Raw genomic sequence first — 27,340 nt, 5'->3', positions numbered from 1 at the left:
TTCTCAGTTTAGACTTTCCCTTGCTCCTGACAACGAGCCACACCGTCTCACTGGCAGCCTACCTCCCCGATTACCCAGCCGGCCCACCTCCCATTGCTGCTACTGTTTCAGCCATGTGCCTTTGCCTGGCTCTCCCTGCTTTGCTTTCTCCCAGGTGTGCGATGAGGCAGGGACGGACTTTGCTGTGGAGGGGGAGGGAGGGCGAGCAGGAAGCAGTTAAGGAGGGGAGGCTCTTATTTTGACAGCGGGCAGCCTAAGCGGCTGGAGGATCCTGTGTCTTCCCTGTACCCAGGGTAAAGGAACGGGGGAATAAAGCTGGTGTGAGGGCTCGGGATAGATTAATATCTGCCCTTGCCGGCCATTACCCGCAGCAGCAGTAGCCGAGACAGGATCAGTGCAGCAGGCTGTTTACATGCCCCCAGCCGTCCGTATTCCAGAGAAGGGGGCAGGATGAGAGGGGACACCAGGCTCGCCTCAGTGGCGAATGTTTTCGCTTCTATGTCCCCATCTTCCAGGCTCTGAGCGTGGGAGTCTTGCGACACTATACAGCAGGCTGGAGACGGCGAGATATGGGAGGCCGAGAAGTGTGAGGAAGGTAAGGTTGTCTCAAGCTTGTCTATGCTCAATTCACTGGAGCTACTGCAACTTAATCGTCGTGTCCTTGTACCGATTCCCTAGTGTACTACTTTCACTGCCTGCCTGGTGTATTCAGCCTGCCAGTTGTATTAATAATTGCCTTCCAGGTGTGTGTGTGTGTGTGCTGCCTGCCAGTTGTATTAATAATTGCCTTCCAGGTGTGCACTTTCTGACAGTTGCAGTAATGGGCAGTTTTACACCTCCTGTTTTTGTATAAATATCCCAGCCTTCCAGGTGGAATTTCAGTTGCACAGCTGACATGGTTTCCCAGGCACACTTCTGAAACTGCTCCCTTCAGTGATGCTGCTACCAGTTCCAATGTTTCTCACCTAATTTAGTCCTGGTGGTATTTCTGAGGTGTAGTACTTGCTTTCCAAGTGTACATTGCTGACTCTTCATTCTAGGTGCATTACTCACTCTACAGTCTGACACTGTGACTAACACATTCTTAGACCTGATACTAAGGTTTTCCCAGGAACTATCCAGCAACATTATTGAATTTATCTTAAAACAGTGAGAATATTGTATTACTACACCCTACTTCCAAGAGGTAAATCTGCGACCTGGGCCTACAACTGATCCTGCTTCCTAGTATTACTGATGCACTTGCCAAGTGTAATTCTAAATCACCTATCCGGTGGAATATTGACAACATGCTCCTGGAACAATTTAGATTTTTTTTCTTTAAAGTTAAGTTTTATTATTTTAACATACAATACAAAACAACCCATATACATAACAGGAATTTAAACATGAGGTATAAGTCGACACATTGCGTAATGTAACAGTAAAAGCCATGGGGAGGTTAATTGGATACACCAATATCCTTTGTGCGTTGGAGTTGAAGGCGCACACTGGAACAAGGAGTAGCATGATTACCTTGTGTGGGGGTTTACGGTAACTTCTGCAGTTTTCAATGTTAATACTGACCCTTCATCTATGCATGTTCTTTACACTGCCTTCAATGTTCATGACGGTGTATTATGTGCATTACTTCTACTGTAGTAGGAGTAATGGTGAATCTTTTAATACAGGTATAGGATCCCTTATCTGGAAACCCAATAGTTCAGAATTACAGAATGGCTGTCTCCCATAGACTCCATTTTATCCAAATAATCCAAATTTTTAAAAACAATTACCTTTTTCTCTGTAATAGTGTGTTTATTTAATGTTCAAATGAATTTCTAGTAGACTTAAACTATGGAAAGATCCGTTATCCGGAAAACTCCAGGTCCCGAGCATTCTGGATAACTGGCTCTTCTTCAAAGGTGCTGCGTTAGAGGTGCCATAATGATTCCTTCAGTTGTAACTTACCAACTGCTTAAAAGGTGTCTTTCCGACATGGCCTTCAGGGTTTAATTCTTAGTACCTCAGCTTCATTATTGGCTCTGCTTTCCAGGTACTCCTTTCCAGATGATTTACTGGTACACTCCCCATGTGTACACTGACTTTGCATCCCTTCTGTAATAATGACACTTTTTCTAGATGCATTACCGATGCTGCTTCCAAGATAGAATACAGAGTCAGTGTTATTGTTGATATTGCTTCACAAGGTTAATACTGACACTTTTCCAGATGTATCACCAGTCGTACAGCCAAGGCATTAAAGGGGTTGTTTACCTTTCAATTAACTTTGAATATAATGTAGAGAGTCATATTCTGAGACAAGTTGTAATTGGTTTTCATTTTTGATTAATTTAGAGTTTTATTCAGCTGCTCTATAGTTTGCAGGTCCAGCAATCTGATTGCTAGGGTCCAAATTACCTAGTAACTATGCATTGATTTGATTAAGAGACTGGAATATGAATAAGAGATGCTCTTTATAGAAGGATGAGCAATAAGTAGCAATACCAATAAATTTGTAGGCTTACAGAGCATTTGTTTTTTGAAAGCTGGAAAGAGAAGGAGGGAAATAATTAAAAAAAACTATTAAAAAAAAAAAAAAGCCAATTGCAAAGTTGCTTAGAATTAGACATTCTATAATATAGTTAAAGGTGAACCACCTCTTTAATCTGGTATTCTTTGCCACACATACAGAAACTTTAATGCTTATATTTTCACCGGTGCATTAAGCTCACTGCTTTCAAAATGCATTACTGACTATCGCAGATTGATTATTGACTTTTTGGTTTTCAGCATAGCCAGTGTAACAGGTGTAGTGCTTGCCAGGTATCATAGGTATGATTCTGTCTCTTCTAAAATTTAGTCTTTTATATCCCTACTATACTTGGTCATAGTATGTGTGTGTATGTAGTTGTTGCACTTCTATCAAAAGGAATTAATTATCCATAATTGGCCTTTTATCATTTTTCTTATTGAATGGCTGCCCCTTAGCTACACAGAAGTTTATATAAAGTGTAGTCTCTCTGAAGCAGCACACCAGTACAGAGTTTAAAACGCTTAAATTTTTTGGTGTTTATGTAGTCAACACTTCATATGCAATAAGTTTAATAACTGTGATAGTAAAAGTTCTGCTCTTTGTCTTTAACTGCTTGGATACTCTTTACATGTAGTGGCCTAGTTTTCTGCTATATCAATACTGTTGACTTTTTAATTGGCAGATGATTATCAATAATGGTTATCAATTTTGCTTTGCAGCTCTAGAGTCATAGGTTTAATCACTGCCAGGGAATCTTCAAGTAGTTTGTATGTTCTCTCGATGCTTCATGGGTTTCCTCTAGGTACTCTTGTTTCCTCCCACGCTCCAAAAACATACTGGCATGTTAATGCGCCGCTGATAAAACTGACCATGCTGTAGGGACCTTTGACTGTAAGTTCCACTGGGATTTAATTCATAGTACCTCAGCTTCATTATTGGCTCTGCTTTCCAGGTACTCCCTTTCCAGATGATTTACTGGTACACTCCACATGTGTACACTGACTTTGCATCCCTGCTGTAATAATGACGCTAGTTTCTAGATGCATTACCGATGCTTTTTCCAAGATGGAATACAGAGTCAATGTTATTCTTGATTTTGCTTCACAAGGTTAATAGTGACACTTTTCCAGATGTATCACTGATCGTTCTGCCAAGGTATATTAAAGGGGTTATTTACCTTTCAATTAACTTGGAATATGATTTAGAGAGTCATATTCTCAGACGAGTTGTAATTGGTTTTCATTATTTATTATTTGTGGTTTTTGAGTAATTTAGAGTTTTATTCAGCTGCTCTATATATGTAAAGTGATGCATAATCTCTGTAAAGTGATGTGGAATATGCCAGTGCTAGACACATCAAAGGGGTGGTTCGCCATTTAAACAACTAGTTGTTTTCAGATAGATCACCAGAAATTTTCTTTTTACAATGGCTTTCTATTTTCTGTGTGTGACTGTTTTTCTAATATTGAAGTGTAAAGCTTCATTTTTCACTTTCTAAAGCAGCTCTGAGGGGGGGGTCCCCGACCCCCCTGTTCTAAATTGATACATTTAGTTGATACATTTCTTATCTTTGTCCCTGCTGAGCAGAATCCCTGAGTTTCATAACAGGCAGCTATTATAATTAGGGATGCACTGAATACACTATTTTGGATTCGGCCGAACCCCCGAATCCTGTGTGAAAGATTCGGCTGAATACCAAACCGAATCCTAATTTGAGTATGCAAATAAGGGGTTGGAGCGGGAAAATTTTTTTTACTTCCTTGTTTTGTGACAAAAAGTCACACAATTTTCTTCCCGACCCTAATTTGCATATGCAAATTAGGATTCGGTTCGGCCGGGCAGAAGAATTCGGCCGAATCCGAATCCTGCTGAAAAAGGCTGAATCCTGGATTCGGTGCATCACTAGTTATAATTGATACACTAGTTGCTAATACTCACAGAGATGCTGCTTACAAATGTATCAATGAAATGTTGCAAAATTGTAACAGTTTAGAGTCTGCACCTGAATCACTGAACTGCCAGACTGAAACACCAGAGACAGGAACATTCAACTTTAAACTTAGATTTGGGAAAAAAGTGTTTGGAAGGTGAACAACCCCTTTAATAAAAATAATAAGGTCAGATTAAATTAAAGTGATAATGTCCGAGAATGTTTCTTGCCATATGTCCATCTGTTTATTCCAATTTTCACAAAAAGATTGATTAAATGTTTATTATGGGGCAGATTTATCAAAATGTGAGTTTAGATTTTGATAAATAAAAACTCACCCATGTTCTGTTCTATTCTTCTGGGATTTTTACAACCACATTAATCAAACTTTCACCCATTGATAAATATGCTTCCAGAAATCCCATAGGAATGAATAGAACATGGGTGAGTTTTTATTTATTCTAAACTCCCATTATAATAAATCTGCCTCTATATCTAATTAAGTTTGTTTAGCATTGGTTAAAAGTTAATAACGAGCCCTGGAATAATCAGATTGCATAGCTGGTGTGCCAGCAAAACTGGAAAATATGTGACATCAATAGCAGCTCTTGTTTGCTTCTTTAAAAAAGTTGCTGTTTCCTGGTGACACAGGTATGTAAGTACTGCTATAAAAGCAAGCAATGGCAAATAAACTGTATTACAAGCTATACTTCATAACTGAGCCTGAGCCCAACCAACTAATTCTGGATGTATCAGTTTTACTGTATACCTCATCTGTGGGATATTGTGACAGTGTTATTAAAATATGGTGAAAGCACTTGCCAAGTTGCCACTTCCAAGAAACTGGCTTACAATAACAATGTGTTTGTTCTTTTGATACATTGCTAAATTACCTGTCATTGGTTTGCCTTCCTCCCTTTTTGTGATGACCTAAGTGCAGTCAAAATAAGGAACTTATTGCTTTCCAAGAAGAAAGGTTTTAGGGGCAAACAGAGCAAGCAAGAAACGGTCGCAATTCTGAAGGGGCACAACTAGGGTTGCCACCTTTTTTGGAAAAAAATACCGGCCTTCCTATATATTTAACTTTTTTCCCTATTAATAACATTGGGATCAGCCATAATTTTTACTGGCCAGGCCATTAAAATACCGGCCAGGTGGCAGCCCTAGGTACAGCCCTCTCCCATTAAATAGTTCAGTGGTAATTAGAACAGATTTTGCCTGTTAACTATGCAAAGTCCTTCTTATACAGTTCACATAGCATTGGCATGTTTCCTTTGAACACATCAACAGGTTAAAAGCAGTTCACAATCTACAGATCCACAGGTCATACTTCCCCCTTAGACAATTAACAGTACCTGACTATCCTTCCAGCCTCATACAGCCCTCCTCTTGTTAGCTTATTTAATCAGTTGTTGGGCAAGAGTCTTCCTACTATAGTTGTAGACTCCCAGGAAGTGCTAAGGAGGGGTGTCCTTCCGCAGTCAGGTTGCATGCCAAAATCTCTAGAGAAAATGCTTTTATACAGGAACTGCACATGCAGCCTAATCAACTCCTGCTGCAATAACAACAACCCTTGTCAGAATGGAAATAGACCCTCTCTGTGATCCATAACCCCTACTTCCCACACCTTCAGAACTTTGTGTCAATAACCTGCTATATACAGTACATATATATTCTCATATTTTACAGTAGATTCATGCAGATCATGTAAAAATCAGGGCAACTATGAAACTCCGAAAGTTCAGAAAGTCTGAACTAGTTGCACTTAATTTAAATGTTTCCTTGAAGCCCAGGAAACATAGATTTTTAAAATGATCTTGTAACCGTATTATCTCTCTCTCTTTTAACTACTTTGTTAAAAGGTTACTGTAGGTCAGAAATCACTATGTGATTTGCAGTAACACCTTTTCCCATTGCCTGCCATTAATCCTCTTTTAGACTGCAAAAGGACTGCTCCACTACCTGTGGATACCCTGCTAAGAACTTTGTCACAACGAGTGTTGGCTCCACTGCCCTCCTCCTGTTCTTTTTAGGCCTAGAGAAGTGGATCCGCACTCTTCCACAGCTCCATATAGCTGTACTGCCAGGCAGGGGTGCTTCGCCAATGAGGCGAGTTGAGGCTGTTGCCTCAGACAGCAGCGCCCTACTAGGTACCAGGGGCAGCAAAAATGCTGCTCCTGGTACTTTAAGAGCGAATTTCTGGGGGGGGGGGCAGCAGCAACTGCTGCTGCCTCAGGCGGCGGAGGGGCCAGGATCGCCCCTGCTGCCAGGTATGCAGCACACAGAGAGGAGATCATCGTGAAAATGTGAAAGCACTCTGGAAAAAGCTGTAGCCATCAGTGCAGCTAGATCAGGAGTGCCCATACTTTACTAATGCGAGGTCTACTTTTAGTGATGTTGTCCCATTTTGATCTACATCCATAAAAACATTGTTAGCATTCTGTTCCATGGAAAATATTACTTAAATATTGATTTATAAAAAGTATATTTATAAAAACAACTATTTCCGTCACCTGAACATAATAAATATCTGAATGAAAAGCATGAAATAGGAGGGTGATTTAGACAAGCCATTTGTTGACAGGGTCTTGAGATCTACATATCACCAGCTAAAGGTCTACTGGTAGATTCTGATCTACCTTTTGGACACCCCTGAGCTAGATGGAGCAATGCCACAGTGCCACTTTAGATTTGTTGGTGTTGTTTTATGGGCTGTAGACTTTGGCAAACCCCCATTGGCCCTCTGAATAAGTTGCTTATCACAGTCCACTTTAGTGGCCAAAGTATTTGTGGAACTTATTGAGTAATACTTTTTTACATTTAGAATTTTTTCAATACAAATGTATAATTACATTTATACCTGTCTTTGCATATTCTAATAAATTTGAATGTGTACATTTTGCACTAATATTATTTTGTACAAATATGCACAGTTTCACTTAGATAGCTGTACTTAATTGTGTGTTATTTTGTTTTTTATTCTTTTAAAATGCAGGCCTGTGATTTCAATGCGCTGTAACTAGTATGTGATTGTATTGACAAGAAAAAAAAAACCCCTTTCTCTTTCTACTAGTTCAGTGTACCAGGGCTTTAGCTAGTATGTAAATTAAGCAAACCAGTGAAACAGACAATCCTTGTCATTGTGTCCTCCATATATCATGGCGCTAGTGACAAAAATATACTGGAGGTACAGGTATGGGATCCATTATCCAGAAAACCGTTATCCATAAAGCTCCGTATTACAGAAAGGCCATCTCCCATAGACTCCATTTTATCCAAATAATCCTTAATTTTTTTAAATGATTTCCTTTTTCCCTGTTATAGTAAAACAGTAGTTTGTATTTAATCCCCACTAAAATATATTTAATCCTTATTGGATTAAAACCAGCCTATTTGGTTTATTAAATGATATGATTTTCTAGTAGACATAAAGTATGAAGATCTAGATTACGGAAATATCCATTATCTGGAAAACCCCAGGTCCCGAGCATTCTGGATAATAGGTCCCATACCTGTACTAGTAAGCTTTATATGATGTGGGTAGCACCCTGTCAGCACCAGCATAATTACAGTGAGAGTGCCGCTGTACAGAACAGCAAGTAGAGCCAGGATAAAAGACTTGTGTGACTGAGTTCTTATTCTGACACAAGGCAATGAAGCTGTGACACATATTCCCAGCTGAAGCAGGCACAATATATCACATGGCCAGAAGCAACATTGACTTCTGTTTGAGAAAAAAGGATTTTCTCTCTCTATCCCAGCTTTTTCTGTAGCCCCTAAATACCAAAAACCTTGGCATGGCTGTCGATTCTATAAATGTTGTACAGACTGCATTCAGAGCTTGTCAGGTACACCAACTTTATAACTTGACAATCAGTGGGGCACCATCAGTCACATCCTAATTGATCTTCTTGTGCAGGGGCATAACTAATTAAAGGAAAAATATACCCCCAAAATGAATACTTAAGCAACAGCATTTATATCATATTAAGTGACATATTAAAGAATCTTATCAAACTGGAATATATATTTCATTAAATATTGCCCTTTTACATCTCTTGCCTTGAACCATCATTTCATGATGGTCTCTGTACTGCTTCAGAGATCACCTGACCAGAAATAATGCAACTGTAACAGGAAGAAGTGTGGAAGCAAAAGACAGAACTCTGTTGGTTAATTAGCTCATGTGACCTAACAACCTAGCAAACGATTTAGATGCCAATTTATGACATGCAGAGAATAGGGCTGTACATTGGGAATATGTTTGTGCTGACAAGCATTAAGCTGTATGTGAAGTATGCATAGCTCTGGGTATATCAGTCTGTGCAAAACAGAAAGCATGATTTGAGTGCTATAGAGGTGGTGCAGACCCTGACGGCCAACAGCAAAAGGAAGCCCTGTCTCTTTTTCTTCTCCCTGATAATTCATATTGCCACTTCCCCTGTCACTATTCACAACTGTCTACCAGCATATTTATTTTTGTTTCAATGTGGTGCCTTCAGCTTCTTCTACATTTTGGCTAAATTTTCCCTCCTGTGCACAGCATAGGAGCTTTGCTAATCACTGGCAGATTGGAAGGACATCTACCTGCAGTTCCTTTTCCTTCTGCAAAGCAGGGAGGCAGAACAAGAAGATGAAGAGAATAAAAGGAAGCCTAACTAGGGGGGAGGAGATGGCAGGCATTACATAGCACATCTGTATGCAGAGTAGCACATTGTCTGCTAGCATGTCTGCTCATTAAAAATAAAAAGGAACAAATCGAAAGAAAATGACTGTGATATGGCAGAAAAAAAATAATGCAAGGCCTATAGTCAGAGGCAAAACAAAGTTGTTTTTTTTTTTTTTTACGTAAAATGTCATTGGGAATGATCTCTGCTATGTCTAGTGTGCTGTATGCCCTTTCTGATTGTTGTGCAAATACTCCCTATGGCATTGATCTGTGTAGCTTTTGTTTAGAGTACCAGTGGCTCCACAAAATTTCAACCCTATGTTTAAAGGGCTCCTCCGCCTCAAAAGCAACTTTCCAATATACATTTGTTAAAGATTTTTTTAGTTGTTTTAAATGTTTTTGTAAATGTAATTGCACTTGTATGCAATACAGTATTTGTTTAACCCTTTCTCTTCTCTGGACAGGATTCAGTTTATCCAGATCAGTTAATCAGCCGACTTGCTACATTGTTTTAAGAGGTGCACAAAATGTGAACATATATAACTTTTCATAGCAATTACATGTATATAGAGATTCCTTTCATGAAGGATTTGTCCAAACATGAATCCTAGTAAAGGCTAAAAAGAACAGTGTGATGAGAAGTCACATGATGTTAAGGATTCAGATTCTGTTTAGACGGGCACCTGGATTCGGATAGATCCAAATCTGGATTCTGCTGGAAAAGGACGAATTCTGGCCAAATCCCAAACCAGATCCTGGATTCAGTGCATCATTAAATATTAAAACCATTGGGAATTTTAACTCATGTATATTGGTAAGCGATACTGACAGTGGCGTAACTACCGGGGGAACAGGGGGTGCGATTGGGCCAGGGCACGCACCCCCTCAGGGCACCCCTGGCAGCTCACGCACCACGATTCCCGGGCGGTTCCCGGTCTACGGAGGGGGGCGGGGGGCCCGGCAGCGCGTCCATGCCAGGGCCCGCCCCCCTCTAGTTACGTCACTGGATACTGACCCATTCCTATAAAAATCATAGGAACGTCCGTATCAAGTAAATGCTGCATCCAGAATATTTCCCCTCAAAGCTCCCCGCAAACCTGTGCTAACCCGACCCTCCAACACTGCTAAATGATCTTCTGAGCCGGTTCAGTGACGCTGGACTGGGGTGGGCGCGATCCTTCCATAGACTGATTACGAAGCAAAACAGGACTTCAGCCTATGGAAGGATCGCTCCGCCCCCAGCCCTGCGTCACTGAAGGAAAGCGGAAGATCAGTTAGCTGTGTCAGCCAGTCTGCTGCACACAGGTTCAAGGGGCTGGAGGCGGATTTGCGGGGAACTATTCCGTGTGCAGCATTTACTTTATACTGACACTTATCCTATCCTTTATAGGAACGTGTCAGTATCGCTTTAAAGTGGACCTGTCACCCAGACACAAAAATCTGTATAATAAAAGTCCTTTTCAAATTAAACATGAAATCCAATTTCTATTTTTTATTAAAGCATTCATAGCTGCTGTCAATCTCTGCTGTCAATCAAATATTGTATACCCCTCCTCTATTCTGCACTGAAATCCATTTCTCAAAAGAGCAAACAGATTATTTTATATTCAATTTTGAAATCTGACATGGGGCTAGACATATTGTCAATTTCCCAGCTGCCCCAAGTCATGTGACTTGTGCTCTGATAAACTTCAATCACTCTTTACTGCTGTACTGCAAGTTGGAGTGATATCACCCCCTCCCTTTTCTCCCCCAGCAGCCAAACAAAAGAACAATGGGAAGGTAACCAGATAGCAGCTCTCTAACACAAGATAACAGCTGCCTGGTAGATCTAAGAACAACACTCAATCGTAAAAACCCATGTCCCACTGAGACACATTCAGTTACATTGAGAAGGAAAAACAGCAGCCTGCACTTTAGCATTTCTCTCCTAAAGTGCAGGCACAACTCACATGACCAGGGGCAGCTGGGAAATTGACAAAATGTCTAGCCCCATGTCAGATTTTAAAATTGAATATAAAAAAAATCTGTTTGCTCTTTTGAGAAATGGATTTCAGTGCAGAATTCTGCTGGAGTAGCACTATTAACTGATGTGTTTTGCAAAAAACATGTTTTCCCATGACAGTATCCCTTTAATAACAGTGTGCACAAAATGGCTGCTGCCTGCTTGCTATTATTTTGAAATCCCAGACTGAAGGAAACAAGATTCAAATAATTTATATAGTGTAATTAAAGTTATTTTTGCTTGACTAATGTGATAAAATAGGATTTTGAATAATTTCTTTGGGTGACGGGTCCCCTTTAATTATGAAAAAAAAGCATTTTTTAGGTGGAGGAGCCCTTTAAAGACAACACCCCCACCCAATTTAAGTCAGAATATGTTTTTACTAAATATAACTAAATAATAGTTGAACTCATGACACAATATACTGTGTTATTTTATCATTGACAATCTAGTTACACATCTCCCAAAGGCTGTAGCCCAAGGTAAATATACTGTGCAACCGTAAATCCCTGAACATATCCTGTTTATATTTCCAACAGAATGCTGAGGCTGACTGTGGTTTATTATAATGGATGAATCAAACTTAAAGGAACAGTTAAGGACTAATCTATAAACTGCAATATAACTAGTATGTATAATATGGTTATCAGATTTTCAAAGCAACAGTTGGGGACAGGGATAGAGGTGCACTTTTTTTTCAAGGTCAAGCCTACTTTTTAGTTTTTGGACATGCTCTCTTATTTATTTATATATATATATATATATATATATATATATATATATATATATATATATATATATATATATATATATATATATATATATATATATATATATATATATATATATATATATATATATATATATATATATATATAAAATCTATATCAGGTACACAAACCTAGAAACCGTGGCAGATTAATGAGATGTGATAGATGTGAGGCCCCTAGACTACACTTAAAACAATCCCCCCCCCCTCTTCTAGGCTACTCCCACAAGTTTAGAAATATATAACAATTAATCAGGGTCATGGGTGCACCTGGAGACATAAGGGACAAGTGACGTGACATCACTGGGGTGTAAAGAACCTGGGGTTTTAAAGCGCTCTGGCTCATGCCACCCACATGATTTGCCTTGTCTGGATGCCAATTCTTCTCACAGCAGGTACTGGGCACCTGTCCTGACTGGACTCAGTCCCAGCGGCTCAGATAAAAATAAACTTTTTTAAAGAAAAGAAAAATAATAATTGTAAAAGCTAGATGGGCCCTATGGCTATAGCCTAGGGTCGCCTATTAATAAATCTGTCCGTTCCTACAAAGCTGTGTGTGCAGAGAGACACATTATTGAGAAATGGTAGTAAAGTGTAAATTCATTATTTCAGAAACTACAGAATTTCTAACTAATTACTGTATATTAAAAAGTTTGCTACTCTACCTTTTTGATACTAGTACCTTTCGTCTCCTTCTTTCTGTGCCCTTGATTTCTTCTCTCTTGCCTCCCATGCTGTTGGTGACCGTGCTTTTTATACTCAAATTAAGCAAACTGAGGTGTAATCTGCACAAAATGCATACTCTCGCATTTTCCACTCCGTGTGTATGCACACAGGCCGACACAGTACCTGTTAATGCAGACACAACCTAAAGCAATGGACAACTGAATTGAACAATTAATGCTCGACGGGCTATGCAATCTTTTAATTTACCTCAAATCTGAAAAAGCAAATTGTGGTCTGGGTTTAGTTGAAAAAAAAAAAGAAATGGATTCATTGTATACAGTAAGTCCTGACATAGTCCTGACAAGGAAATCTGTAAATGTCACTAAACTGGAAGGACAATAAAAATGCACTTGTTAAAAGACATACTTGAAACTGTACCAGATCTCTAGGAACAAATTCAAGTTTATGCTTACTGTACTAGTATCCTGATGTATTGGAAACTGCCCCATATTTTACACTGCCCAGTGTGGATAAGTCGGAAAAACAGGAGAAAACAGTGTCCATTAAACCTACACGTATTTTACCATTTACTGTAAAAAAAAAAATAAAAAAAAAAAATATATTAGGGGCCGATTCACCAAGGGTCGAATATCGACTGGGAATTAAAATCCTTTGACTTCGAATATCGAAGTCGAAGGATTTAGCGCAGATAGTACGATCGAACGATCGAAGGATTATTCCTTCGATCAAACGATTAAATCCTTCGAATCGTTCAATTCGAAGGATTTTAATCCAACGATCGAAGGAATATCCTTCTATCAAAAAAACTTAGGAAAGCCTATGGGGACCTTCCCCATAGGCTAACATTGAGTTCGGTAGGTTTTAGATGGCGAACTAGGGGGTCGAAGTTTTTTTTAAAGAGACAGTACTTTGATTATCGAATAGTCGAACGATTTTTAGTTCGAATCCTTCGATTCGTGGTCGAAGTAGCCCATTCGATGGTCGAAGTAGCCCAAAAAACACTTTGAAATTCGAAGTTTTTTTACTTCGAATCCTTCACTCGAAGTTAGTGAATCGGTTAGTGTTGTAGCCTCTCCTTACATCCACCTTACTCTTCTTGCAATTGCATTCCTTCAGAGATTTATGTAGAAAACATTTAGGCCATACTGTATTTTAGTGATTTATATATATATTTTGTCTCTCTCTCTCAACGTTGATGCGATGTTTATCACCTTTTCTAAATAAATTATGATAAGACAAATGGTGTGCGTGTACCTAGAGTTCTGGATTTTGCAATCTACACATAGCACCCGGTGAGAGAGAGAGAATGAATAATTATATCTTAGTTTGGATCAAGCACAAGGTACAATTTTATTATTACAGAGAAAAGGTAAATACTTTTTAGTTTGGATTATTTGGATAAAATGGAGTCTATGGGAGATAGTCTTTAACTGTATTAAGGGGCCGATTCACAAAGGGTCTAATATCGAGGGTTAATTAACCCTCGATATTCGACTGGGAGTTAAAATCCTTCGACTTTGAATATCGAAGTCAAAGGATTTTAGCGCAAATAGTGCGATCGAACGATCGAAGGATTATTCCTTTGAATCGAACGATTCGAAGGATTTTAATCCAACGATCGATCAAAAAAAGTTAGCCAAGCCTATGGGGACCTTCCCCATAGGCTAACATTGAGTTCGGTAGCTTTTAGAAGGCGAACTAGGGGGTCGAAGTTTTTTTTTTAAAAAGAGACAGTACTTCGACTATCGAATGGTCGAACGATTTTTAGTTCGAATAGTTCGATTCGTAGTCATAGGTCGTAGTAGCCAATTCGATGGTCGAAGTAGCCCAAAAAACACTTCGAAATTCGACGTTTTTTTACTTCGAATCCTTCACTCGAAGTTAGTGAATCTGCCCCTAAGTGTTTTATTACATGAAGGACACCCTTTGTTCCCTACTCTGTTGAAAAAATGGTTGATAGTTCATTGCACAGACCATCTTGTAGCCTTCTTATTTACTTTGTAGACATTTTACTTGGTAGTTATTTTATTCTCTGAATCTCAAAAGACCTTAGTTGAATTATGTTCTGTCCTTTTTAGGTTCTTTGATACCTTCCCCGTCACTGTATCTTGCTACGCTCGATCCGATGCACCCGGAAAGCAAACTGGCTAATCATGGAAATGTTTCCAGCAGTGGTGGAAAGTCACAGACTCCTAATGTGAACCAGGGGACCAAAGGGGCTGGGCTTCTGAGCCCCAAAGCCAATCATACATCACCGAGTGGAGTAGGGCTGATAAGTGGACAGAGTCAGGGGTCCAACCTGGCTAAAGGGCAAAGAGAATCAGCTGGAGATGTGGATGAGCAAGGAGAAACTGGGCCTCCCCCTCTGGAACAAGACCCCAAAGGTGAGATACACATCTGTACTTAAATACAACACATCTGCCCTAAAAACAATGTGGACCACATCCTTCCCATACTATTATCTCTTCTACATTTTATGTACATTGCCCTATACATTTTTACACCGGTGTTTCCTTTAGATACCTGACTACACATGCTGAAAGCTTGAATTTCGCCTTATTTAGCCATTCTATGCCTATTTATTTGAGTAGTTTTAAATGGTACATTCCACATTCTGTATCCACTGTGCTTAAACTGTACTACAATGTATAATCTCAACTGTTGTGTTAAACCCCAAAAGTCACAGACAGTTTGCATTGTACAGCTTGCACTCATTTAAAAGTATCAGCTACTAGTGTGTATACTACGGTATATGCCATTGTGCCATGTTGCCTTCTGGTACCCAGTGCATTTGCATTGTTCTACTCATACAGTGCTGCTGCCTTAACTCAGTAAAGTGCAGACATGCTCTGCTTCTTCCAGTCCTGCTCATCTAGTCTGTATGTGTCAGAGGCCTGCAGAATAGATGTTTGACCACTACACTAACTCAATTTCCAGTAGAGTTGCCTTCCCGTCGTAAGCGTCGCTGTGTCCTGGAGCGAAAGCAGCCATATAGTGGAGATGAGTGGTGTTCAGGAGCAGACAGCGAGGAAGATGAAAAGACCCTTGTGGTCACCCACAGTAAGTAAGGGGCAAGTATATGGTTTGACTGACAACAAGCCTTTGGTCAGCGTCACAGTGGGCTTTTAGAAGAATTCATCAAAAGTCCTGCAAAACATTAATCTACACATTTCTAAACAATAATGCAGAATTTTTGAAACCACTAAGTTAATAATAATACAGGTAGGGGACCCATTATCCAGTAATTACGAGAAGGCCATCTCCCGTAGACTCTATTTTAATGAAATAATTCAAAATTTTAAAAATCTTTTCATTTTTCACTATAATACTAAAACCGTAGTATCTTGTACTGATCCCAGCTAGGATATAATGTATCCTTATTGGGGACAAAACAATCCTATAAGGTTTATTTAATGTTTAAATGATTTTTTTAAGTAGACAAAGTATGAAAATCCAAATTATGGAAAGATCCCTTATTCAGAAATTCCCAGGTCCCTGGCATTCAACATAATAGATCCTTTACCTGTAATATTAAAAGTAAATACATTTAAGGATTTTTTATTTCTTGCCTCTAACTGACCCTTTAAACACATTTAAGTGGGAATGCACAAATCCACTATTTTGGATTCGGCCGAACCCCTGAATCCTGCGCAAGAGATTTGGCCGAATACCGAACCGAATCCAAATCCTAATTTGCATATGCAAATTAGGGCTGGGAAGGGGAAAACATTTTTTACTTCCTTGTTTTGTGACAAAAAGTAATGTGATTTCCCTCCCTGTCCCTAATTTGCATATGTAAAGGAGGATTTGGATTCGGTTCGGCCGGCAGAAGGATTCGGCAGAATCCTGCTGAAAAAGGCCGAATCCTGAACCGAATCCTGGATTCGGTGCATCCCTACATTAAAGCAATTCTCAGGTGCCACATTTGAGACTGTTCCAATACTTACTTGATCACACGTAAACTTTATTCTTACAACTATACTTTGAAAATGATCACAGCCAGCCTTTTCAGCCAATTTTGTATCTTTGTACCAGTTATGTGCCAACTGCTGTAAATGGTTTCTAGAATTTTTCTTTGCTCTTTTGCATCTATCACATAGTTCTTTAAAAACAAAGAATTTGTAACAAAATACTTGCACTATTTTATTGACAGGTGACCTGAGTTTATTTCGTCACCTGCCGGCCCCTCACAAATAATATATGCTAGCTGTGTAATGTTATGCTTGACTTATCTTTATGATAAGAAAGTAAGCAAACTCTGCTACACTGATTACTTGCAGGGCACCTCCACCTGCTGACTAGATGTGTTAGTGCAGCCCTTTATTGATGTTATTAAAGGGGTTATTTATCAAAATCCGAATTTGTCCGACCAAACTATAATCCAAGATCCTAAAAAATTCGAGTTTAAAAAAAGAAAAATATAACAAACTAAAAATTCAAGCTTTGCCCCAAAAAGCCCAACCAGACTTTAGTAAATAACCCCCTAAATCTGCATTTTTACATATCATTCCTCTTTCATCCTTGTTCTTTCCTATATATAAACAGTGTTTTTGTTTGTTAATGTTTAACCCTTTCTATTTTTATTCTTACTTTCTTCAGTTGTTTTGTCTTTGGCAGTATTTGCAAAAAAAAAATTTCCGTACCTTCCCTCTTCAGCTTATTTCTAAGCCTCCACAAACCTTCTATTTCTTCATTTTCAGACTTTTTTTCTCCACAACTTTTTCTTTCTCCCTGTACCATTGCTGGCAAAGTAATATTACTCCGTTGTTCACTCTCTTTCCTGGTATCCTTTTTTGTCTTCTTTATTAGACTGTAATGCAGGTGAATCTGTGATGTCTACACCAACATTACCAGGCACAGGATCTGCTTCTCTTCCTGGGATCAATGATACCAGTTCTTCTAGCACACCCCATGGAGTTGTCCCCAGTCTGCGTGGGGATGGTGGAGGGTCTTTAGGTCCATCCAAAACCCCATCAAAATTTGTTTATGTCTTCACAACATTCTTGGCAAACAAGTGAGTACTGTACCACTGAGCAGGAAAGATCAAAGAATACAAGTGGAGAATTGGGTTAATGGGTAACCACAGAGAAGCTTATGTTTTGGAACTAAGTCTACCTCTAAGGCTAAGAGATAAAAAAAAAAAAAAAAAAAAATATATATATATATATATATATATATATATATATATATATATATATATATATATATATATATATACACAACTTAAACTTGAGCAACTCACTATTTATACATAATGTAATTGTAATCAGTATGTAAGCAGTAATGTAATTGGTAGAAATTTAGTGTCAGAGGGGTAAGGAAACCAAACACTACTATGGATAAATAAAGATAAATTAATGTGGTAGATTCTACTTACATATTTTCCCTTTCATAGTGATTGTTAATTTCATACCATTGCAAATATTATAATAATTTTCCCTTTCAGAGCAGCAGAAGCTGTTTTACAAGGACATAACGACTCTATTCTCATCTACCACAAGCAAAATGTGCCCCATAGAAAACTGGATGAGGTATGGCACTACTTATTATACACATTGCTGATGCCATAGTCCCTGTCTACCTTTCAGATTTGCACTGGGCCCCATGTATTCAGGGGCGATCCTTGCCCCTCTGCCGCCTGAGGCAGCAGCAGTTGCTGCCGCCCCCCCCCCCTGTTCGCTTACCTTTTTGCACCTGAGGGGGTCCAGGAGGGCATCAGAGGGGGCAAGTACGCTAGCGCAGAGAGCCTAACTGCGCTCTCTGTGCTAGAAGAGCCGAATTTCTGGTATGAGAACTGGAAATTCGGCTCTTAAAGTTCAAGGAGCGGCATTTTTGCTGCCCCTGGTACCTAGTAGGGCGCTGCCGCCTGAGGCGACAGCCTCAACTCGCCTCATTGGCGAAGCACCCCAGCATGTATTTCTTAACAAGGTTACAATACAAATTTTTCAGTAATTCATCTATTATTCCAAGAATATCTCTGAAGTAAGTGTTCAATTTAAATCTCATCTGAACTGGCCTTCAGACAGAGTTTCCAGGTGTATCTTGAAGAAAACTTTTCTCTGAGTCTAACTGGTACTCAACCTGGGCATCTCCAGCTACTGCTAGCGAGACTGAGTCGTCATTGGAGGGGCCAGTCGCACAATTTGGGAACAGCTGATTAAAAGGGGTGGTGCACCTTTATCTAAATTTTAGTATGTTCTACAATGGCTAATTTTAAGCAATTTAATTGGCCTGAATTTTTTTTTATAGTTTTTGAATTATTTGCCTACTAATTCTTTCCATCTTTCAAATATGGGCCACTAACCCCTAAAAACAAATGCTCTGTAAGGCTACAAATATATTCTTATTGTTACTTTTTATTACTCCTCTTTCTATACAAGCCCTCTCCTATTCATATTCCAGTCTCTTATTCAAATCAATGCATGGTTGCTAAGGCAGTTGCAGGTCCATGTGAGTAAAAATGTGGGTTGGGTTGCATTCTGGTTGAAAGAAGCCAATTACTGATTGGTTGATATGGGATACTGCCCATGTGCAAATTTGTCCAATGTGTATTGAAATAGGATTATATTAGGGCAGGATTTATGTTAATTCTTGTTTTGTATTGGGTTGTATATTGTAAAAGCGGTACTATATTTCATGTCCTGTCCCCAGTCCCCAATTTATATTCTCCGATTCCATATATACTTTTCAGGTTTCTCCCCAAAAACCTTCAAGTGCCCAAGAAGCTGGAGAAGTACTTCCTGTACCAAGCATCCCCACTTCTGCAGTACAAAAACCAGCAGAAAACCATTCACCTGCACCTAGTCAAGCTCCTCCAACAATAGTATCGCAGGAAATAGGTAGTGATGAAGCAAACCATGAGTTAACTCCACTCGGTAATGGCAGTAGTCATCCTGCCAGTGGACGCTCTAATCCACCACCACTCCTGTCTCAACTACCCAGCGCTCCCTTACGTGGGGATAATACACATTTGGGTGATCATAACCAGGGAGATAGTGTGACATTAAGCACAGATGGTCTCTCTAAAGAGCAACTTGAGCATAGGGAACGTTCTCTTCAGACACTTAGAGATATTGAAAGGTTTCTTTTCCGAAGTGGTGCAGCCAATGAATCCTTCTCAAAGCACAACTTAAGCTCTAGTGAGGGACCTACCAACACTCCAAGTCATATTAAGAAATACGAAGAACCTTTACAATCCATGATAACACAGACACAAAGCTTGGGGGGTCCAGGAATGGAGCAGGATCTAGCAGGCAACCAAAATGGTCCTGATATGGGGCACCAGATGAGCCTGATGATGCAGAGGATGGGTCATGACAGCCTCACTCCAGAGCAAGCTGCATGGAGGAAACTGCAGGAAGAATATTATGTAGAGAAAAGGAGAAAAGAGGAACATGTTTCTATACATGGGAGATCAGGGCCTGAAATGATTCTTCGGGGCCCTCCCCCACCTTATCACAGCAAACCTGGAGAACAGTGGCCTGGTAATCGGTTACAAGTACCCATGGACATCCAAGAATCAATGCAGCTTCGGAGTGGAATTCCATTTCAAGGGCCACGTTTCCCAGGCAGATATGGACCCATGCAAAATATTCCTATGGATTCAGTGGGAGTCATGTCAAGACCTGCTCGTTGGAGTGAGGATATGCCACCCATTGATGGAGGGCAAAGTAACTTTGCACAAATTAGAATGCCATACTCTGGAGGTATTCAAGGGGAAATGGAAAGGTTCCTTAACCCTCGTGCCCGTGAGGAACTTCTGCGACAACAGTTGATGATAGAGAAGCGTCCAGGCGTTATGCAAAGGCAACTATCCATGCCTTGTGGGCAGGGAATTGAGATGATGATAACCCATAGGCAAGGTGACCCTTCTATGTTCCCCGGAGAATCAATGGGAGCAGGTTCTGCTGTGGGCATGGAATTTGGGGCATCTCGAGGAATGCTGAGTCCTACCCTTGGTCAGTCGGGTACAGGTAGGGAAATTGACCCTACAATGGGAGGTGGAGGAAATCTAAATATGAATATGAGTTTGAACATGAATATGAACCTTAACCTCCAAATGGCACCACAACAGCAAATGCTTTTGTCACACAAAATAAGGGGAGTGGGAGACTTAAACTCCCAGGGAGATGTTGGATCAGAGGATTTAGTGAGGGCAGCACGAGCACAAAATGGAAGTGGCATGGTTAGGGGACCCCAGAAGATGCTTCCTGGTCAATTTCCTCAGGGACAGGCAGGGTTTCCCCCAGGGCAAGGTTCATACCCTGGCATGCAGCAGGAGATCAGTATGGACATATTTGGACCAGAGCAAGGTCCAGTGGTGGGCACTACAAGGCTTAGCCACATGCCAGTTTCCTCCACACCTGGCACCATGCCATCAGGTATTGGGCTAGATCACATAGCTACCAGCAGGAACTTGACCCGTAGAGAGCTCACAGTTAATGCAAACCAGATGGAATCTCCTGTTCTTAGCCACATTAAATCCCCACACCAAGGGCAGGTTCACTCTCCCCTTATTTGTTCCCCTTCCTCCAACCTAAAGTCTCCCCTGACTCCAGGAAATCAGATGGGTGGCTTGCCTCTGCCCAACCCTCTAGACTCTCTCAAGTCATCCCAGGTGTTGATCTCATCAATCGGTGCACGCTCGCCTAATGCCTCTCCTGGAAGGCTAAAGTCACCCCAGAGGAATGCTCCCTCTCCAGGGTGGGCTCCATCACCAAAAGCCACCATATCCAGCCCAGGTGTACCACCGAGCAATCAGGGAATGGGCCTCAATGCTACAGCTTCGCTTGGTGTGATGGGTCGAGGTAAGACTTGAGCTGAGGTGTGCATCTGTGTAAATATTCAATATAGTAAACATTCTCAGGACACTTATAACTATACTTATTTAAAAAGCAAGCGGTATAAATTCTCAGGTCGCTTCATAATATACTTATTAAAAAGCATTTCATGTTTTGGTGCAGGGTTGTGCACCTTTTCCAGATATGTTGCTAACTCTTTTCCATTAATATATTAAATGGATTTAAATCTGACTTGCCTTTTGTAGTATTTCACTCTTCTCTATTTGTTAGGAATACACCAAAATCATTTTTGGATTTTGGCTGAATACCAACCAATGGCACAAGTGCTTGGTAAGTGAGCATTAAGGGGCATGCACTTGTGTCACTTAGTGCTCTATTGCCTGCATTATGCAATCGGCTACATGTAAGAACTATTTAACTATAACCCTGCATTGTGGGTAAATAACTTGGCGAATTGCATGACAATTGTGCATCTTGCAACTGGAACTTGCTTCCTAAATGAGCCCTTCTGTGTATGACAGCCAGTACATTGCATTGGTTATAATGACATGGATTCACAGAATCTAGAATTTGGTTTGGAATTTGGCTACATCCAAGTACCTTTTGCAACTTTTGGATTTAAGCTAATCCTAAATGTGCAGCCAAACAACAACCCCTATCGACTTTACAGCTCTGCAAACTGTTTACAGAAAATGCAATTCAATTCAGTTTTTTTCCCCTTAAACTTGAATATGAAAATTAGGGTTCATATTCAGCAAAATGTTTTGCACAGGCTCTGTTCTTTGACAAATCCAAAAATGATAGCTTTGGTGTATCCCCTTGCTGTACTGCACAAAAAGAAGGCAGTACAGCAGACCGGCTCATTTGTTACTGTATGTTTCCTAGATTATTTAGTGATTACTGAGAAACTAGATCATTTTAGGCTGCACAACATGAGCTTTTGCTCTGGTCCGCACTACTGTTGTAAAAAAAAAATGTTCTTGCTGCAAGTCGAAGGGCACGGTTGGCTGAGCTGGACTACAGTTGAAAATAACAGGTTTGGATGGTGTACCTTACACTTTTATGCATGTGTTTTCCTTTACTTTAAACTACTTCTTTACTGACCAGGGCCAGATCTAGGGGTAGGCAGACAAGGCAGCTGCATAGAGCGCAATGAACAGTGGACGCACTTTCAAGGAGGATAGATCACAATGATAGCTTCATTTAGCCCTTCATTTTTTTTGGGCAATCGCACTAGGCAGTGAGAGAGAGCATATTTTGGAAGTAACAGAGTGGAGCTCAGGGAGTAATAAAGCTCCCCAAGTGTGACTGTCTTTGTTGCTGTGGAGATCGGTGCTCTCCCTCTCTGCTTTCACTATTGCTTAATGCTTGCTTGCATGAGTTGCAGGAAGGGGCGGGGCTATCTCAGAAGCAGCCACTAAGCAGTACTATAACAAATAAGGGAAAGTTGTGCTCACCACTAATTTTAAAAACATTAGGTGCAATGAGGCTGTGACCACTAAACAGTACTGTGTTGGAGAAGTTCTTGTGTACTGCGAATTGGGATCTCTTTTTATGCTATTTGTAAAGCACCTCTACATCTGCTGTACCATCTCAATCAACCCTTTATTACCAGTTTACCGATTTGCTTAATCTGTGTTTTATAACTCCCTTATTTTTTCTGTCCCCGTACATCTTATTAAAGGAACACTAGCACCAAAAAATTAGTGTTTTAAAGGAATGAGTAAGACTAATGTGTTTGCTTCAAAAGCACTACTATAGTTTATATAAACAAGCTGCTGTGTAGCCATGGAGGCAGCCATTCAAGAGCAGGATACACAGTAAATAACACATCAATTCTGAAGAATCCCATTGTATACTACAGAGCTTATCTGTTGTCTGCTGTGTGTCCAGTGCCTTTTCTCCTTCTTTCAGCCTTAAACGGCTGCTCTCATGGCTACACAGCATCTTGTTTATATAAACGACAGTCGAATTTCTGAAGCAAACACACAGTTTTACCAGTGCAGCACAATGGTAAATTGTATGTTCATTACTTTAAAATACTTTTATTGATCCTTTAACGCCTACTACCACCTTTACTTTAAATCCCCAGTCACCTACTTATTAATTTCCTATTATTCTGGCTACTTTGTATTATTTCCTCCCACCAAACTTAACCCACAATGCCTGTCCGATTTCTTGCCTGTTCCAAGCTGCCATTGTCCAATAAAGTTGCTGACCTCTTTTCACCTCTACAATGTGTTTAATGGAATTCATCATAAAATTGGCACTAGTTTTGTCATGCTGTGTGGCTTTAAATATATAGCTGAAGCACTTGCCTTGGGCTTCAAAATACCTTGGCCCGGCCCTGATCCTGACTTTCATTATACTGTGAGTCACAAATCAGTACTGTGCTCTGGCTCTGTTCATATTTATTGGCTTTGGTTCTGCCTTCAGATGCTAGGCTACCCTTCTGGCTGTGCAGTTGCATGTTCCAGATATGCAAAGCAGCAAGCTTAGCACTCGCTAAGCTGCCTTGAACTTATAAGGGGCCTATTTATCATGCTGTGTAAAACATTGGAGAAACTGTTGTTGTCCATTGCAACCATCAGTAATTCAATTTCACCACAAGTCACCTACAAGTTAGAAAACAAATGTAAAGATCTGATCTGTGATGTTTGTCTTCAGTGTTTTACACATGCATGATAAATAGGCCCTGTAGCATGCTGGGAAAACATGGCACGGTGTCAAATATAATTGTTAGCAGTATGTTTACAATGAGGCTTTTTGAGTGTCTTTGCAGCTATATTCAGTATGCTTCTGACTATGACCTTTATTCATATACATTGATGGTAGTAATCTGATTCCAGAATCTGTGACACTTGACTATTTACTTTCACTTATTCAGATGAACTTCCTTCTCAAAATCCTTTGTCCTTGATGATGTCCCAGATGTCCAAATATGCTATGCCTAGCTCTACTCCACTATATCACAATGCCATCAAAACCATTGCCACCTCAGATGACGAGCTTCTCCCTGATCGTGTACTCCTACCACCAGGAAGTCAACAGGGTAAGCCCAGTAGACCCTTGGGAAGGGGAGGAGGAAGCAGAGGAGTGAGAGAAGTACAAGTGGGTGATTGTGGAAATACTTACCCTCGTATGATATAAGAGGCACAAAACTTGCCCAGGTGCACTAACCCATAGCAATCATAAATATGTATGTATGTTTGTATTTTATCAGATGGCCAGTAAATGTCGCCTGCTGCAGTTTCTATAGTTGATTAGACCTGGAGAAAAAATTGTTTATTTTATTCTATAACCTGCTTAGAGTCATCAAGATAAAACTACAAATGTAGGGAGTTCAGGAGAACTAAAAAATATGAGAAAACATAGAAGGTAAGGGACCACCTCTGTACAGCAGTGACAACATGGTTATACAGTAGGAGATTCCCCCCTATCAAAGAAAACAGATACCATTGCTGAGAAGAATAGATTCAGTGCATACAAATGTGCTAGGTTAGACAAAAATTAGAAGATTGCTTGCATTTAATTGAATGCTTTATCCTGCCTTATCCATACATTTACATATATATTTTAAATAAGTGAACTCTCTTTCAGGCTCTTCAATGAATCCTCCTATGTCTTTGCACTTAAACTTAAATTCCTCACAAAGCCCTATAGGGAACATAAATGTCCCAGGACAGTCCACTCTCTCACATGAGCCACCATCATCTCTTCTCACTGGCTCTGGGCCTCCAATGCACCCATCAATTGGATCCACCATGCAAAATCCTTTATTGATTTCCTCAGTAACACAAGATTCTTGTTGCCCTGGTCCTGGCACACAAATAATGTCCTCCAACCAGCTGGTCTTCCCATCACGCTTGCAGCCTGGACACCAAGGAGGGGTTGGTAGCTCCATGCAGCAGCATTACACAGATGACACAACTTCCCAGCCATGTTTACCCCACAGAATGTCAGACCCTTATGGCCGTCTCCTGCCTTCAATGCTTACTGACCCAGAGTTGGGAGATGTAATTCGGCCATCAGCCACTGGCATCCCAGAATTTGACTTGTCAAGGATCATGCCATCAGAGAAACCCAGCAGCACTTTGCAGTACTTTCCTAAGGGAGGTACTCAGACACCAAAACCACACCCAACCAACATGCACCTTCTGGGACTTCAGAATATGATGATTGAACAACACCCAGGCCGTTCAGGACCCAGTCTTCCAGGCCCACAAAGATCACTTGGAATGCCCCCACTTCCTACCATGGGCAGGACAGGGATGTTCCCTCCACCACAGATGGTGCAACAGAACTTTATGATGATGAAACAGAGGAGTGTATCAGGGGAAATGTACCCACAGGGTGCTCCAATGTTATCTCCCCAAGGCCCTCTGGGTGGGCACTTGCCTGGACAGCAGAGCATGTTGGTTGGACACCAAATGAGACCGCGCAGTGTGTCCTTGGATACTTATATCACAGGGCCAGGGCATCTACAATTCTAACAGCAGAGACTTGCCAGCACCAACTCCCTATGGTAATTCTTCAGTGCCAACTTCCCTTGCCAGCTTCTTTCCCAAGTGCCAATTTGTTATTTTTCTTCATCTTTCTTGCTAATATTTATTTTCTACCACATGCTTCTGTATTAACAGATATACATTATTTCACATTTTCCTACCCTTTCCCTTTCTACACTGTGGCTGGATAATTAATGAACTTTCCAATTGTGGTTATCATAAAATAGCAAATTTATGTTGCTTTTGTCAACACATAGTGACAATGAAGTTTCAGAACATTTCCCAACTGCCTTTTCTTATTATTTCATCTGTGACTTGTTTTGCTAATAAGTTGCCCTTTTTTGCACCATTACTCTAACCATTTCATTTTTTATACTCTTATCCACTATCTTTGTCTGCTTTAGGACAGTGGCACATGTGGCATGTTGATTAAGTGTTTTTTTTTTTCTCCTAAAATGTTCTAAATTTGTTTCATATTGCAATTAATGGGAATTGCTGGCACAAGAAAGACAGGACTGTCTTTAGTGGTGGTGGGGTCAGTGGTTTATTAGTGCATGCCACACTTTAGGCTGCCCCCATCATTTACTGCTGAATAGATTCATGTGCATTGCAAAAACTCAAGCCAGAAGCAGTGGGATAATCCCTCTTATGACCTTCAGCAATTGTTGTACAACTCACAGCTCCACCAAGGGCCACTGACCGTAATAAAGCATCATTGTTGCTCTAGAGGCTATTATCTTTGCAGCTGTGAGAACTGATGTGCTGACTGCATAGTCAAGAGTCAAGAGAGCAGTCACCCTTACTTCAGATGAGTAATTATCCTATAGATGTAGACAGATTGGGTTTGGGTTTGGGTGCCTTGCCTTAAATCTACAGTCCTAGGGAGTGGATTACACCATATTAAGCATAATTGAGTATGCATTCACAAAATGCAATGCTGATGGTTCAATTCAAATCAAAAATTGTATCTTTCTTAAGGTTTACATGTCCATAAAAGCTGTGCGCGTTTTGTGCTTCAAGGCATCATAATCACCCTTACTTCACAACCCCTAAAGACAACTCTGCTATGATCAGCTATTGCCCAAAGACAAAATAATCATCATTTCCATTAACTGTAATAAGAAGTCTATATGAAATTCATGGTATTTCCTACTTGTATGTAACTTTGACCTTATGGTTGTCCATTCAGATTTCTACCCAATACTTTCCTTTTGCTTCACTCAATCTAAATATTAACATCTACAATTGTTTTGTCTTTATCCATCCTGTAACTGCTGGCAGGGAGTCTGTCATTTTGTCTTGAATGCATTGGGAGATGGGTGACATGTCATATCTCTGCTCAGTACTGTCTCCACATCTGTATATCTTTGTGTGTGGCATTTTTTCTTTACTTTTTTTAATTAAAGCAGTCAAAATGTGCAACACGTTTTGAGATAAATAAAAAGATGTAAATACAAGA

The 27,340-nt window shown here is 40.2% G+C and overlaps 1 protein-coding gene across 4 annotated transcripts; it reads left to right on the top strand.

Moving 5' to 3' along the window:
• The first annotated feature begins 40 nt into the window (after window positions 1–40).
• bcl9l.L (B cell CLL/lymphoma 9 like L homeolog) lies at window positions 41–27,340 on the top strand. 4 transcript variants are annotated; one of them, XM_041569258.1, is made up of 9 exons: window positions 41–595; window positions 14,654–14,959; window positions 15,513–15,635; window positions 17,385–17,589; window positions 18,022–18,106; window positions 19,267–21,382; window positions 24,264–24,428; window positions 24,977–25,909; window positions 27,062–27,340. In XM_041569258.1, exons 2-8 carry the CDS (start codon window positions 14,701–14,703, stop codon window positions 25,867–25,869), a joined length of 3,846 nt encoding a protein of 1,281 aa, XP_041425192.1. In that variant the 5' UTR covers window positions 41–595; window positions 14,654–14,700; the 3' UTR covers window positions 25,870–25,909; window positions 27,062–27,340. The 4 variants fall into 4 exon arrangements, with proteins under 4 accessions (XP_041425192.1, XP_018081325.1, XP_018081324.1 ...); XM_018225836.2 differs by having other exon boundaries at window positions 15,516–15,635; window positions 24,977–27,340; XM_018225835.2 differs by having other exon boundaries at window positions 24,977–27,340.

Source organism: Xenopus laevis, chromosome 7L (genome assembly GCF_017654675.1).
Source record: "Xenopus laevis strain J_2021 chromosome 7L, Xenopus_laevis_v10.1, whole genome shotgun sequence".
NCBI lineage: Eukaryota > Metazoa > Chordata > Amphibia > Anura > Pipidae > Xenopus > Xenopus laevis.
Note: the sequence above shows the minus strand (reverse complement) of the source record. Positions and strands in the feature narration are given on the sequence as shown.